Source organism: Sceloporus undulatus, chromosome 1 (assembly GCF_019175285.1).
Source record: "Sceloporus undulatus isolate JIND9_A2432 ecotype Alabama chromosome 1, SceUnd_v1.1, whole genome shotgun sequence".
Taxonomy (NCBI): domain Eukaryota; kingdom Metazoa; phylum Chordata; class Lepidosauria; order Squamata; family Phrynosomatidae; genus Sceloporus; species Sceloporus undulatus.
In genome coordinates, this window is record NC_056522.1 from 316,837,545 (window position 1) to 316,854,013 (window position 16,469).

Below are 16,469 nucleotides of genomic sequence, written 5' to 3' on the forward strand. Positions count from 1 at the left end.
ACTCAGTTTAAAAGAACTTGTTGTTGCTGTTGTTAATTGCCCTCGAGTCGACTTTGACCCATGGTGACTCTATGAATGAGAGACCTCCAAGTCACTTCTAACCGCCCTGCTTAGCTCCTGTGCACTCATGGCCATGGCTTCTCTGATTCAATCCTTCCATCTAGTATATGGTCTTCCTCTTTTCCTATTGCCTTTCACTAAGCACAAACGTGGGTGAAACGTCATGCAAACGTGGCAGAAACGTTGCGGAAGCGCCAGGGATGTGATCATCCGTGCAGCTTCTAAAGTGTAATTGAGGCTTCCCACTATGATCCCGTCATGAATTCGTTCGCAAGGAAGCCATTTTCTGAATAACAGCATATCCCGCTATTCAGAAAATGGCTTCCTCGCAAACGAATCCATGACGGGAACATAGTGGGAAGCCTCAATTACGCCACAGATGATCACATCCCTGGCACTTCCATAACGTTTCTGCCACATTTGCATGGCATTTGGATGATGTTTCGCCCTGCTGCATCTGATAAGGTCCAAAGTCTTTTCTAGTGGGCCCTTCCTTTTCATGATATGCCCAAAATATGACATCCTCAGTTTGGTCATCTTTGCTTCTAGGGAGAGTTCAGGTCTGATTTGCAACAGGAGCCATATATTGGTCTTTATAGCAGTCCTATCATCTTTTGAATAGAGTTTACTTCCAGAAAAAGCAAGTGGAGAGTAACTCCCTAAACATGAGAAAGTTGTCGCTGGTTTATGAAAGTAACAGGACAAAAATTGGTACACACGTGTGTGTGTGTGTGTGTGTTGTATGTATATATATGTGTGTCTTGGACCTTCGGTCAAGCTGGTAAGTGTTCTGACTTTGTTCTGTGATTCAAATTCTTTCTTGGACACAGGCTCATTTGGTGGTTCTTACTTCATAGGTCCAAAACACACTACAGAAATAATCCAGTTTGAGGCCACTTTAACTGCCTTGGCTCAATGCTAGGGAATTCTGGGAACTGTAGTTTTGTGAGACATTTAGCCTTCTCTATCAGAAAGAGCTCTGGTGCCACAATGAAGTACTATTCCCAGGATTCCCTAGCACTGAGGCAGGGCGGTTAAGGCAGTCTCAAACTATGTTATTTCTACAGCGTGTTTTGGACCAAAAGGAAAGAGAGAAGCATATAAACTTTCCTATACACAAGAGTGACCAGATGTCCTCACTGCGAAGGACAACAATGGACCAAAAATGTAGGACATTCAAGAAAAACAGGATATGCTGAAATAAAAGCTAAAAGCACAAATAGAAATATTAAATCTATGCTTCTTAGTGATGCTCAAAATGGGGGACATTTGGAATTCCTCCTGGACAAAAGGCTGAAATGGAGGACCTCTCTTGGAAAAGCAGGAGGGCCAAGTCTGGTGACCTTGTCTCTAAAAAAAGCAGTGGTCCCCAAACTGTGCCCTTTAAGGGGATTTTGGACTTCAGTTCCCAGAATCCCACACTATTGGTCAGCATGGCTGAGGCTTCTGGGAGCTGAAGCCAAGACCAAAGCTCCTTGCTTGCTGCTCCTCCTCTTCCTTCCCCTGCTAGCCACGCCCACTCGGCTCCCCAGTCAGGCGCGCGCCACCGAAACGGCCTCGAAATCACAGAACAGTCACGTGACCCGCCAACGGTTCCGCCAAAGACGCGTGGCCGCGTGACTATAGGTGTATGTGGGGGGAGGGTCCGAAGTGTTCCTCGCTGAGGGGGTGGGTGGGAGAAAAAAAGCATACTACGACACATGATTGGCGTCCCTGTCGTCCAATGAAAAAGGCCAGAAGTGTTTGGAACGGAACTGCGGGCTCCAATGAGAGAGGGAGGAAGAAGGAAAGAGGAAAGGCGTGGCCTCTGGGCCTCAGTGAGCGAAGGGGAAGGGAGCAGTCTTCGGCGCTGCTTAGCGAGAGCTCTATTGGTGGAAAACATACTACTTCACATGATTGGCGTCTCCGTTGTCCAATGAAAAGGCCAGCAGTGTTTGGAACGGAACCTCAGGCACCAATGAGCGAGCGAGGGAGGAAGAAGGAAAGGCGTGGAGTGAGTGCTGCTGGGCCTCAGTGAGCGAAGGGAAGGGGTCTTCTTCTTCGTCAGAGCTGCTCAGCGGGAGCTCGGTAGGTGCCTCTGGGCCAGTATTGAGCTTTGTAGGTCTTGTAAACCACAAAGGAGCCACGTCAGGCGCTACACTGAGGCGGAATACAATGAAATGCCAAGATACACAGAAAGAGAAGAAGAAGGGGTAGGAGAGTGGAAATGGGAGGAAGGGATATCAGCCATCTAAGATCCGCAGAGGACACCATTTACTACGAGCAGGAAACCCCACAGAGCTGGCACACCTCCTGAGGAAGAAAGGCAAATAATGACTATTGAGGACCTTTACAAGTTCAGCCCAGTCAGTGAGGACATGGAAGGAGTAAAAGGATCTCCATACCTGGGATCAGACCTTGGTAGAAATGGGGGCTGCGTCAGGAAACCAGAAGGAGGTTAAGAATGGGGAAGGTGGCTATAATAAACAATAATAAATGCTATTTGTAGCCCGCCTCTCCCAAAAGGATCGAGGCGGGTTACAACAATAAAATGCATCAACAACGTATACACTGCAGACATAAATAACATTATAAAGTACAGATTTAAATGCAAAGATACATGACCTGGTGCAAAAGTTAAAATCATACAAGCCACTGCATTCCCTGTTGCCCCGTATGGACAGGAGAGCTGGGCAATTAAGGAAGAAGATAGGAAGAAAATCCATTCATTTGAGATGTAGTGCTAGAGAAGAGTGCTAAGGATCCCATGGACAGCCAAAAGGACAGACAAATGGGTCCTAGAGAAGATCAAGCCAGAAACCTCCCTGGAAGCCAAGATGACCAAACTGAGGCTGTCGTATTTTGGACGCATCATGAGAAGGCACAATTCACTAGAAAAGACAATAATGCTGGGAAAGGTGGAGGGAGGTAGGAAGAGAGGAAAGCCACATGATAAATGGATGGCCTCTATTAAGGAGGTCACGGGTATGGGGTTGCAGAGCAGTGGAGGAAAGAGAGTCTTGGAGATGTCTCATCCATAGGGTCGCCATGAGTCGAGATCGACTCAAGGGCAGTTAACAACAAAGAGCTGGGGACACCTGGCTTAATGAGACAACATTTGAAAGGGATCCAATAGTCTTAGTAGACCACAAGCTGAACGTGAGTCTATAGTGCTCAGAATATATTTTAGGCTGAAATGTTAATTGGAAAAGGTTACAATTTGAACTTACTGTCTTAATCTGTTAGTAACAATAAGGTGAATATTACCATGCAGTGACTAGGGGCTTGAACAGACAGCCCAAAATGAAGCAGCTTTGGGCCACTTTGGACGTGTGCTGTTTAAATGACACACACATGTCCTAAAAGGCTGGAAGCTCCTTAGGGCTGAAGGGTGGCTTTGGAGCAGCTTCTGGCCCCTTAGGACATGTGCATTGTTTAAACAGCACACTTCCAAAGTGTCTCAAAGCTGCTTCATTTGGCCTGTCTGTTTGGGCTCTTGGATTCAGAAAGCTGTGTTAGGTCAGTTCAGTTGGGTCTGCTGCTTGTGTGAGGTTCTGGACTTACAGTGTGCTGAATCAAAGACTGCTTCTGAAATCATTCTTAATTTCAACGGGGGGTTTTTCATGCAACATGGCTACTGTTAAAGAAATAAAAATCCAAAGTAAAGCTAAAGTAGTTAATTTTATGTGAGTGTTCTGGAAGTCTTTTCAGAATATTTGTGTTGTACATGAACTTCATTTTTGTAAACTGCAGGAATGAAGAGAAACAACTGGCGAGGCAGAGAAAAATGTGTCCGGAGCAATCGCAGGCAAACCTATAATACCCAGCCATACAGGGCACTCCACCACTGGAGTTATACAGAAAGGCAAGTGTATGTTACAGTTCTTTCGGTGTTTTGAAAGTGTGCAGTAATGGAGACCATCCATTAGCAACCACCAGGCTATTTCCTTGCCATTTGTAGTTTATGGGATAAATGGGTGGGTACTATAATAAGGCCCTAATGTGCTTTGGATCAAACTTGAAGATTGGATTATTTTGCCAAATAGTCTCCTTGGCAAAACAACCTTCTAAAAGCATTATTCCTATATTTGCTTAGTGTTAACCAGACTATTTGGGGGCAAAATATTCCAGTTTCTTTGAATGTTCCATGGGATAATTTGCTATTTACTATAGTAATCCCAATGAAGTAAGCTGCATTTTCCTACTTCATAGTGGGAAGCATAGTGTCTAGATCAAGGGAAGTAATAGTGCTACTCTATTCTGCTTTGGTCAGACCTCATCTGGAATACTGTGTCCAGTTCTGGGCACCACAGTTCAAAAAGGATGTTGACAAGCTGAAGCATGTCCAAAGAAGGGCAACCAAAATGGTGAAGGGTCTGGAAACCATGCCTTATGAGGAAATGCTTAGTGAGCTAGGTTTGTTTAGCCTGGAGGCGATATAAGAGCCCTGTGTAAGCATTTGAAGGGATGTTATATTGAGGATGGGCCAAGTTTGTTTTCTGCTGCTTCAGGGAATAGGACCCAGAGCAATGGATGCAAGCTTTAGGCAAAGAGATTCCACCTCAACATTAGGAGGAACTTCCTGGCAGTAAAAGCTGTTTTTGACAGTGGAACAAACTTCCTTGGATAGTGGTGGTGTCTCCTTCTTTGGAGGTCTTTAAACAGACAGAGGCTTGATGGCCATCTGTCGGAGGTGCTTTGATTGTGAGTTCCTGCATGACAGGGGGCTGGACTGGATGGCCCTTGTCATCTCTTCCAACTCTATGATTCTTTGATATGTACTGTACTGCAATATTCTAATTGCATTTTACAGTATGTGGAATCACGTGACCCGCCAAGGGTTCCGCCAAGAAGCTTCAAGAAGGTCGCTTCAAACATCCCAAACCTTCAAGCCTTCAGCCACACTTAACTTTGAAGGTCATGGTTCATCCCACTAGCAGAGGTTATTATGAATTGGAGGAGATGGTTCTAAAAACATAGCTGTTACTGTCAAAGGAAAGGTTAAATGATGGTTTATATGGCCTAATAGCTGCTTAGTGGTCCCTTGAAATCTGTTTCTGTGGAAGGGGCAGGGTGATGAGAAAGTTATGGTGGAGAAAGATAAAGTAGGGGATTGGAGCTTTCTTTTTATTATAGCTTCTCATTCCATCCTTTAAACTAACCTTTTGGTTTCTAAATTTAGAAAGGAACTTAACTGACTCACAGGAACTAATAAACTCATAGTAAGAACTAAGTGTTTACTTACTCTCTGCTTGTCAAGAAGAACATTTGCCTTCAGCTGCCAGTTGTCTTGAGACTGTGAAGGGAAATATACTCTGTCTAATTCAGGGATGCGTATATAGAGGTGCATAGTTTACACTGATGTAAAATGCCTTGAAGATAATTTGATTAAAATGTAGTACAGTGTGCCCGCATTATACCCAAAGAATGGCGCCACACATCGGAAAGAGTAATTGCACGCACGCCCATGCACACACTGCTGCACCACCGCAACCACGAGCCCATTAACTTTAATGGGGTGAGCTTACATGGTATTTCCCTTACATGGTGGGGTTCAGAACAAATCCCCCGCATAAGGGAAGGGACTACTGTATAAAAATCTTTTAGAGCAAAACAGAAATGTACAGGAAGATGACAGTGTTTTATTAGTTAATCTATCAACAGTATTGTATTCTTTTCTTCATGCATTCCTTTTTTATAGATATGAACAAGAAGAAAGACAAAACTCACAGAACCCGGGTACAAGCCAAACTGAATCCCCCTCTACATCTTCTAGTATGTGCCAGAACTCTCCAGCGCCTGGTAAGAAAAGCGTTAACAAAGCTCACTACTTTTTAAAAAATATATATTTGTCCACTGCTATACTGTGTAGCTATGAGGACTGTTAAACAAACTTGTTTTTGAAGAAATATCTGTTCTATTTCTTTTTAGAATTACCGGGTTTTTATTATGATCCTGAAAAGAATCGTTATTTCCGCTTACTTCCTGGGCATAACAACTGCAATCCCCTCACCAGGGAAAGCATTCAGCACAGAGAAATGGAATATCAGAGGCTGAAACTCCTAGAAGAGGAAAAGAAATGTATAAAAGTACCGTGTTTAATTTGTTCCTTAAATTTTGCACAGTGGCCTCCATCCAGCACAGAGTTATGCATTATTAAGTCATTTGATGTCTGTGCATTTCAATCTGACTAATTCTGTATGGGATTGTGGCCTCTGGTTTAATATAAGTCTAAATTTCTCTGTTAGATGAGCAAGTGTGTTATTGATCAAGTTTTAATTCATAAACAGAAGTCTACAGATATAGATGGACTAAGCACAGCAAGTGTTTTAAAAATGTATGAAATTCACAATTTACTAGTTGTTCATCTGCTAATGTACATAAGAAGCTGATGTGCTTTATTTGTCTTTAAGCACAAGGAATATGACATAATATTATTCTGTCCCCAATTTTTAATAGAAAACATCCAGATGTGGACTGAACTCTTCCATTGTCTTACGCAAGAGGCAGTTAGGTTTGTTCAGCTCAATCAACTATTGCAGGTAAGATTATTTAACATTTTGTTTATGTTATAGAGCTCTTGCAAAGTTGCCTATGATCTAGTGAATTTATTCATATCTCATTCTGTAGTGCATGGATGGTGTATTTGTATGTCTTTCACTTTTAGCCCACCTTTACCAGAAAATTAGTTTGCAGACTTGACAGATGAGGTAAATATTTCTTATTCAAATGTTGTCCTTTCTTCAACTTGTGTTTTAAAAAAGAATGTACAATTATTAGTGGTCCTTTACTGTTTAGCTTTAGCTAAATAATCTGATAATAACTACTTTATTTCACTGATATTAATAGGCAGTTCAGTAGAATGAATTGCCTTTTTGTCCCCTATTACTGTCCTGGAATTAATATGTTTGGTAACATCTGGGCAATGTAAGAATTTAATATAACTGAAGTGTTAGAAAATATTGCTTTACATCCATTTTATCTATTTTATTGACATTAAAAAAACAATATGGTAATTTTATTTTCTCTTTTCCTCTTTTCTTTGTAGGTTGATTCATGAATTAAAGGTGAATTGTATGCAGAGAAGAAAATTAGAAATTGAGAGCCCAGATTCTACAGTTTCTGGAAACAACTATTTTAAACTGATAGCAGTATGTTGAGTGCTCTTCTTTTATGCTGGAACATAAACATTTGTGTTTGCACTGGATAGCTACATTATCTTACGTGGATAGCCACAGAGGATCCGGGGTCTGCAAACATCATATATTCCACCACCTCTTTGTCCCAAACCTACCCATTTTTCTGAAACCATTTCCCCCAGCTGTTTGTTTGTTTGTTTGTTTGTTTTTAAGAGGAAAAGGCTCCCTCCCAAAGTTGACCTTCACAGTAGCCTTAACTCATTCCTTCCTAGAGGCTTCTAAGTGTTTTCCCCAGTTGTTGGAGACAGGGGACTACATTGGAGCACTGTGGGCTGCACAGTTTTCATTCCTGTTGTAAGACACATACATGAGAACTTTCAGAAACCTGGGTGCCATGTACTTGGAAGAATGTACCTTATAGCTGGATCTGTGATATGGGATGGAAATAACAATGTGTTAATCTATGGCATTTGGGGAACCAATTGCATTTTGGTATGTGTAGAAATTCTTATTGGTACCTGGACTCTCTCCATGCATAGGAAAAAAACTTACAGCAACTCAAAACAAGACATTTTCTTTTCTTTTTTTTTTTTAGGCAGACACTGCTTATGAAAGAATATTTACTGTGAATGATGTAGAGCATGGAGGATGTAAATATGGTATTATCAACCTTAGTGGCTTGGGGAAGGATTCTCTTACTGTGGAGATGTATGACAACCTTTATTTTACAAACCGCAAGGTATTATTTTGTCCTTTGTTCAAGATTACAATTGATCCGTTCTGTTTGATTGAAATTAAGATTGCAATCCTGCAGATAAGCATCCTCTTGATAAGAATATTGCATAGTCCCTCCTGATTTTACTTACAATAATAAATCTAGTTATTTAAGTGAGTTTTGCAAAGTGAAATGTTGGACTCAGTTGGATGAAAGTAGCCTGGAGAAGAATTTAGAAGTAAAATACTACAGCTAAACTACCTGTAGTTAATTCTTTCAGTTCTGGTTGTTCTGCCTTTAGCAAGCAAAAGTATTCAACTAAAGAAAATATGAGTTTGATTAAATAGCTTCAGCAGAATTTCTGATGTGTAAGCCTTCAGTTCAAATTATTGTAGATGGGAATAGATTCTGACTAACGGAATAAATTTGCAGTTTCTGTCACAGGTTTGCAAATATCCCCAGAATGATTTTCACCACTTTGTGCACCTCAATTATGCATGGGGTACTGACTTCAGAGTGGAGTTGTTGTGAAACATATGTAAGACTGACTTTGAATGCAGTTCAGAAACTACTTTTGATTCAAAATACCATTGTGCAGCGGCTGACGGGATCTTGAGAATGTATTTCCTCTCTGCTTAAGCAACTATGTCAGCCTCTAATTTATGCCTAGGCACAATTCAAAGAAGTGGGGGATTAACTTTAAAAACATTAACAGTTTTGGACTGAGGTATTGGAGAGAGTACATTTCTTCATATGAGCCAATTGAGATTGTTGTGAAATGCCTTTCTTTTGGTGTCCCCAATGTTACCATACGAGGTCAGGCATTTTCAATAATGGCAGTCAGAGTTCAAGCATCCTCTCCTCAGATAAGATTAGTCTGGCACCACTTTTGTTGTCGTTCTGGTGTCACATGACACCTAGGCATTTTTAACATACTCCTAGGTGCGTTGTTTTTTTTAATACTTTTTTTTTCTTTAGAGGTTTTAGAAGTTGTACACTTATGTATATTCCATTATTATATTACAGTATTTGCCATGTTGCAGAACTGTCCTAGAAATGTTTTTTAAGGGGCAGAACAAAAATCTTTTAAATATACAGTGTATAAGGGATTTGTTCAGACTAGTCATTCTATCAATTATTTGGCCCTCGTATAGGCAGAATGGCTGATAAGCTGTACTACTGTACCAAGCCTGAAATGTTGTTAGGATATTATTGAATCTCTTACCTCTTCTATGGTAATATTCCCTGATTGATGTTTTGTGCCTTCAAGTTGATTTTGACTTATGGTGACCCTAAGGTGAACGTATCATGGAATTTTTTTGGCAAGATTTTTCAGAGTGGGTTTGACAATGCCATCCCCTGAGACTGGAAGAGTGACTTGCCTAGGTCACCCAGTAGCTTTACATGATAGGGCCAGGATTCAGACCCTGGTCTGCAGAGCCATAGTCCTACCCTCAAACCACTACACCATGTTTGCTCTCATCCATCCCCTGATTACTTTTTTGGTTAGTTACAGCAATGCAAACTGTTCAGTTTATTCATCCCACAGTAGGTGAAGGGTTGTCCTTCTAATCATATGTTGGAGGAGTAAGATTCCACTCGTTATATTCTGTCTCACATATTCAGCCCTTCTGGGTCTTAATTTTTTGGATTCTGTTGTTGTTCCAATTGACTTTACCTGTTGTTTCTTTCTTTGTGTGTATTAAGGTGAATTCTGTTTGTTGGGCATCACTAAGTCATCCAGATTCCCATGTTCTATATCCTTTTTTTTTTAAAAACGAAGAAGCACTGGCTAATTAACATATTTCTCAAAATTATCACTGTTCAGGGATTGCAAAGAACATATAATTGGTTATACATCTACTACTCTGTCCCTTTGTCCCACCAGCCTCAGTGGGCATCAACCACCATTAGACTAATGACAATTGCACCCAATGAAAGAACTGTCTGATTAAAAATAATAATTGTAAGCCGCCCTGAGATTGGCAGCACTGAGAAAAAAGAGAAGTATCCACTTAAAAGAAATCCCAGGAGTCTTGCTTTATAGTATGTGTTATACATTTTGAGACTGCCTGAAAGTGACTGTTCTCTGGTGAAATATTTATGAGTACTGCTGTAGCAGAGGTGGATCTTCCTCTCAGGCTGATATTAAGTGACACATTTTGTTCCTTTGAGAGTTGTTTGTATTGCCTCTTTAATATCCTTAACTGCCTCCATCAAGCTGTGCCTCATGGGCATTGCAGAAACTCTAGGCTGTGCCAGTTTGCTCCCAGCATCCTTATTTAGCAACTCTAACACAGGTACTGCATGATTGTTGGACGGATGATTATGCATATAGATTTGGGGTGTAAATCTTCCAGCACTTTCAGTGCCTGTCTCTAAGACATCTAACAATAAATACCAGTCCTGAATTATATCTGTAAGATTATAATGAAAATGTAGAACTGTTCAATAGAAAATGTTTATCTATGGGTTGTGCACAGTTAAGAATTTAGAACCCCTATTATAATGATACATTAGATCAAACAGTGAACTTCGAAATTTATACTTTAGTTTGCTTATACTTTTATTAGGCCAACCTGTATGGCCTTCAGAGTTTCTCTTGGGGTCATCATGCAGAAAACAATGTGGAGACATGCTTGACAGTACTTTACTGGATTTCAGTACTCTCTCTATGATTGAGATCAACATGGCCATCCCTGCATTTGTATTAATTTATTACAGTGGTCCCATGGTATCCGCTGGAGTTTAGTTCCAGGACTTTTTGTGGATACTAAAATCTGTGGATTCTGAAGTCCCATTAAATCCAGTTGGCACAGTAAGATGGTGTCCCTTCTATAAAATGGCAAAATCGAGGATTGCATTGTGGAAAATTAAATATTTTTATTCAAACCGTGGATGCGTCAATCTGTAGATAAAAAATCCATGGATATGGGGAGCTGACTGTATTTGTACACATGTGACAGTGTGTGTCTAAAGAAAATACGAACTGCTGCTGTTGCACAGGACCCTCAGACCCCAAGTATTTATGATCCTTTTTGAAATAGTACTCATAAAGCATGTATGAGATGAGTGAAAATGAAGCATTTGTACAGTTTGCATAAAGAGTATTTTACCTAGATATTGAAACAAAAAACTATCATATTCATTCAATAATATTGTAACTGCATTAATTTTGGAAGATCTAATATCCAGTTGTCTCATGCGGACAAGTGCTACCATGAATAGTTTATATTCGGCTCTCTGTATCCACAGATTTTTTTTTCAATCCATGGATTGAAAATATTCCAAAAAAATATAAATTCCAACAAGCAAACTTTGACTTTGCCATTTTATATAAGGCAGTGATGGTGAACCTATGGCACGCGTGCCAGAAATGGCACTCAGAGCCCTCTCTGTGGGCACATGTGCCATCATCCCAGCACAGAGTTTGCCAGAGTTTGTTACTAGAAAGCCAGTGGGACATGGCACTTTGCAATAAATAAGTGGGTTTTGGGTTGCAGTTTGGGCACTTGGCCTCGAAAAGGTTCGCCATCACTGATATAAGGCATACCATTTTACTATGCTATTGTATTTAATGAGACTTCATGTGTTACAAAAACAATCTTAAAATGAGTCACTGAGCAGCTAAAAGAAAACTGATTTAGAGTAGATGAATTATGGACTTACTGTGCAGATAACCTACACACGCCTGTTTTGGTGTATTAATGCAAAAATAGGCAGGGTTTAAGGGACATGGTTGCTTAGCAGCTAAGATGCTGATTCTGATGACCACAAGGTCAACAGGTTGGCAGTTTGAGACCCAAGCGCCGAGTGACAGAGTGAGCTCCCGTCACTAGTCTCAGTTTCTGCCAGCCTAGCAGTTTGAAAGCATGCAAATCAAGTAGATAAATAGGCACCACTTTGGTGGGAAGGTAACAGCATTCTGTGCAGTCATGGTGGCCATGACCATGGGGTCATCTTTGACAATGCTGCCTCCCTTGGCTTAGTAATGGAGATGAGCACCACCCCTACAGCTGGACACGACTTGACAATCACGTCAAAGGAGAAACCTTTACCTCCTTAGGCAAGGTCTAGAAGTAGAGGACCAGTTTTCAGTCTCTGGATCTGCCACAGCAGCCCCCAAAAACATGCTCCAACAGTAAAATGGCTGGAAACCCACTTCAGGTTTGTGAAACTCCTTTTGTAGATTTGAGGGGAATGAAACAAGGTGCAGAGGGGCCCTACGTATTGTTTTTTTTGGCAGAATTACTGTTTTCAAGGAGGTAAGTATAAGCAATATTTTTTCAGTGGGAGAAAAATCTGAGAAGAGTAGTCTGTAAAAAAAAAAGTCCTATGGATGGCTAGATTTCGACTCCTGTATTTAAAAAAAAGGTAATTCCGTGTCATAGAAATATGTCCACTGTGTCTTGAATGTAAACATTCTGAAGCTGTTGGTGTATAAATAATAAAATTGTAGTCCCCCAAATATTTCAAGCAGCAAGCCTGGTACTGAGCATCATTTTTCATTTCCACATGATGCCTAAGAACTTCTTTTCCTCTTCTTTTAGGAGATCAACCAGGAATGTTGTGCAGCTTTAAAATCCCCACAGCCTGGTCCTGTGCCTGGTGTTTGAATCCTCAAGCTGACAACTGCTTTAGCACTGGTGAGATGAAGTAACTTCCTACTTCCATTATGAGTTTTATTATCCAACTGGTGCTTACACTTTATTTACTGTAGGTTTAAGTCGACAGGTACTTGTGACCAATACAGTGACTGGTCATCGGCAGACATTTGGTACCAGTAGTGATGTCCTAGCACAGCAGTTTGCCACTCAGGTAGGTAGGACATTTTTGTGAGAGAAGCAGCTTCTGAAATATACAGTACTTCTGTGCTATTTGATCTGCTTTTATTTGTTCATTGCCTTGAGAAACCTTGTAAGTTCAGAGGCAATAATAAATAAATTTAGAAGCCCACTTAATTTCTTACCTCGCTTTTTCAGACTCCAATGCTCTATAATGGCTGCCGTTCAGGGGAGATTTTCAGCATTGATGTCCGTCAGCGTTCTCATAAAGGGCAGAGATGGAAGGCCATCCGTCTTTTCCATCACTCAGCAGTCACATCTGTTAATGTTCTAAAAAATGAGCACTACCTCATGGCTGCAGATATGGAAGGCAAGGTAGAGATGGGTTTCTTGCATATATTTTTACTCATATGTTCCAATAGTTTTTCCTTTACTTAAGGCAGATGTATATTTCTGTTACTCTGTCAACTTGCAGGTAAAACTCTGGGATCTGAGAAAACTAAAATGTGTGAAAGAATATAGAGGCCATCACAATGAACATACCATTCTTCCTTTGCACATTAATGAAGAAGAGGGATTTCTTACAGCAGGTATGACACACGGTTAAATGCAGTTATGGTGGCCTAGTGGTGGTGTTTGCTCTGCTGGAAAAGTAAAGCTGTCTGTGTTTTCCTTTGACCTCTTAAGTATACATAGAGAATAATGATATACTGTCATATCTGAATTATGAAGAGACTGAGCCTCCAATGTTACCTTTCCCCTCCTTTTTGGGTTGGTGTTTACTCTGAACTGTTGACCTTATTGGGCATTATCTCCATACATCCACAGTTGCTTTGCTGCTTGTGCCTCAGAAAGCTGATCCCAACCCATTTTACTGTCTACGTTGGGAGCTAAACTCTCCCCACCACCGTCATGCACAATATGTAAGAAAACAAAACAAAAGCCAATCAAACTGGAATTTGAATCTTATTTTAGCATATTTAATGAAACAGTGCCCTCTACCAGGTTGGCTTAGAGGGCATATGTAGATCATGTGGCACTCAACAATCTTTCTAACACTTCCTAACACAGGGGTAGGCAACCTGCGGCCCGCGGGCCGGATGCGGCCCAGCGAGGCCTTGGGACTGGCCCCAGCCCAGTCCTGCCGCCGATTGCTGCCGGGGCTTTGGCCTCTCGCGCGCAGGGACAATTGTCTATAGAAGCCTCAGAAACATGCATTTACATTAACATTTTATAAAAAATCAGCAAATTTTTTCGCGTGTCCTCCACTTTTTTTTTAAAAAGTGTACACAGTTTGAAAATTTTGTCCTACATTTGTCCCGGTTTATTTATTTATTTAATTTTTTAAAAAATTATTTACTAATTTATTTTTTGGCTTCGGCCCCCCAGTTGTCTGAGGGACAGCAACCCGGCCCCCAGCTCAAAAAGGTTGCCTACCCCTGTCCTAACACATCTGCTGCCTGAGGGAGATACCACCCTCTGCTCAGTAGTAGGGCTAACTGTTGCTTAAATCTGAAAGAAAAACCTAGCATGAGAAAGCAAATGGAAAGAGAGGCTATGTTGTGACAAAAATATTGGAATTAACAAAAGGATGTAGGTGCTGGAAATTTCTTTTGATTTTAATTACCTTTTGTCCTTTTAGTGGGTCAAGACTGTTATACACGAATTTGGAGTCTGCAAGATGCCCGATTGCTACGGACGATCCCTTCTCCACATCCATCTTCCACCGACTCCATCCCAAGTGTAGTGTTCTCATCTCGGCTTGGAGGCACCCGAGGGGTTCCTGGGTTGCTTATGGCCGTCAGGCAGGATCTGTACTATTTTTCATATAAATCGGATGACCCATATTGCTTAGATACCAAAGACATGGACCATTCCATCCTACTTAGTGACTGAAACTAACAATATGATGGGGATTTAAATTATTATTGTATTGACATGACTTGTTGTTCTTCTCATCCATTAACATTTTGGAGCTTCATAGTAATCCCAAGAACATTTTTCTTTTCTATATTTTTTATGAAGCATTGAAAATAAATTCAAAAGTGATTATATTTTGCTTTTTCCAAGCATGACTGGTTCATTCTTTATGTATGGGTGTTTGTAAGTATGTATATTAGAAATGAATGATTGTGGAGGGATAGGAGGCTGCATTCATCCCTCGGGACCATGGAGAGTTGCACCCATCAAGCAAAACAAAAATATCCCCCCTCCCCCCAATGCCTTTACCATGTTTTTAGGCCCAAGAAAGGAAACAACTAGAGAGTAACTTCCTCTTTCTTACGTTCCTTTCTTTTCTTTTCCGGGATGGGGAAGTCTCCTCTGGGGGACTTCGAAATATGGTGAAATTTCCTCCCACACCTAGAGGGCATTTTGGGAGCAAATAAAATTGTAGCCCTGTAGGTTGCACTTTGCCCACTTCTGGTGTATATAATCAGTTGCAGATTTGAAACTCACAACAGAACTTTTCCAGTACACGTTGAATAAACTTTATCCAAAATGTTTGGGAACAGAAGTGTTTCACGTTTTTTTTATTGCGGAAGAGCTTGAAGAATGTGCACCTGGGAGCATCCCCAACTAATCAGTTACCCACAGCTACACTGTGGCAGTATTGAGAACTGCAACTTCTTTCATTGTCTATAAATGGACAGTCAGTTCTGAGTACCTCATCCACCTCTGGTGTTTTGGAAGAATGCATGGGGGGGTAGTGGACTTAAGTCTAGGAAAGCTCATGCTGCTAACTTCTTTCTTTCAGTTAGTCCAAAGGTGCTACAAGATCTCTACATACTAAGCATATCACAGTTAAAGCCTTTGACAAAAAGTTCCTTTTTACAAAGCCTCTTCCTGCCCCTTTTCTTTTCCTCTTTGTTCTATGTCTAGCTGGAAAGGTGTTTTGTTTTTTTAACAGCATTGGAATTGGGAGGGTGGTGAAAAAGTGGAGGAACAAAGACTTTAATTTGCTTGGTTGCTGCAGTAAACAGTGCAATAGTGCTTGAACTGGAATACTGTGGGTCACTCCTCAGTGAATACCTTTTCAAATGTGTGTATGTGCCTACAACAGGCGAAGTAGCAACAGGTGCCTCTAGAATTCCTTAACTGAGCACATGTGAACAACAAATCAGACAGAAGGCAGAAAACAAACTAGACTGTTCCACCAGCTATCACAAGCATGATAAAAAGCACAGAGCTACCAATTTGGCCATAACAAAAGCAGAAGCTGGTGGGGGGAACCTCTGGATTCAATCTGGGGAAAGCTTTCAAGTGTAGAAGATTTACAATGTTTTTGTTCACTTATGCAATGCTTATCTAATTTCATATCTACATACTGTTAATTTTAAACAAAAACTGGTGCAGCACGTTGAACTGCTCTTTTTTCATGGAGTAGGACCCTATCCCTAGTTCTCTCATGTTACTTCTAAGTATATTTTGTGCATTTTGCTTGGCCCAATAAATTTATCACTGTTTTGTGGGTTTTGGATGCAATTCTGGTTTGTACAAATAAAGTAGAAATGACTGCCAGGACTGCCATCTGTGTACAAGGTGGTCAGGATGGACAACCATGAGAGTGTCTTCCCTATGTTAGAGACTTGAATCCATTGACTTTCCTAGGTTAGTGAGGGCCCTTTCACACTACACACAAACCATAATTTCACTTTATCTGCCATGGCAATGTCCTGTGGGATACTGGGATGTGTAGTTTGGTGAGGAACTATGGTCCTCCCTCCATACTCGAGGTCTTCAGACTCGCGTCCCTCAGTTACACGCAAGGGACAAATGGAGGGAGAATGGGGT

The 16,469-nt window shown here is 40.9% G+C and overlaps 1 protein-coding gene across 2 annotated transcripts; it reads left to right on the top strand.

Annotated features, from left to right (window-relative positions):
• Positions 1–1,827: 1,827 nt before the first annotated feature.
• DCAF4 (DDB1 and CUL4 associated factor 4) lies at positions 1,828–15,187 on the top strand. 2 transcript variants are annotated; one of them, XM_042445247.1, is made up of 14 exons: positions 1,828–2,127; positions 3,793–3,904; positions 5,741–5,841; positions 5,971–6,128; positions 6,499–6,581; positions 7,088–7,190; positions 7,774–7,917; positions 9,601–9,650; positions 10,114–10,193; positions 12,444–12,539; positions 12,614–12,711; positions 12,876–13,052; positions 13,153–13,267; positions 14,320–15,187. In XM_042445247.1, exons 2-14 carry the CDS (start codon positions 3,795–3,797, stop codon positions 14,571–14,573), a joined length of 1,569 nt encoding a protein of 522 aa, XP_042301181.1. In that variant the 5' UTR covers positions 1,828–2,127; positions 3,793–3,794; the 3' UTR covers positions 14,574–15,187. The 2 variants fall into 2 exon arrangements, with proteins under 2 accessions (XP_042301181.1, XP_042301182.1); XM_042445248.1 differs by lacking the exons at positions 1,828–2,127; positions 3,793–3,904; positions 5,741–5,841 and having other exon boundaries at positions 5,978–6,120.
• Positions 15,188–16,469: the final 1,282 nt, after the last annotated feature.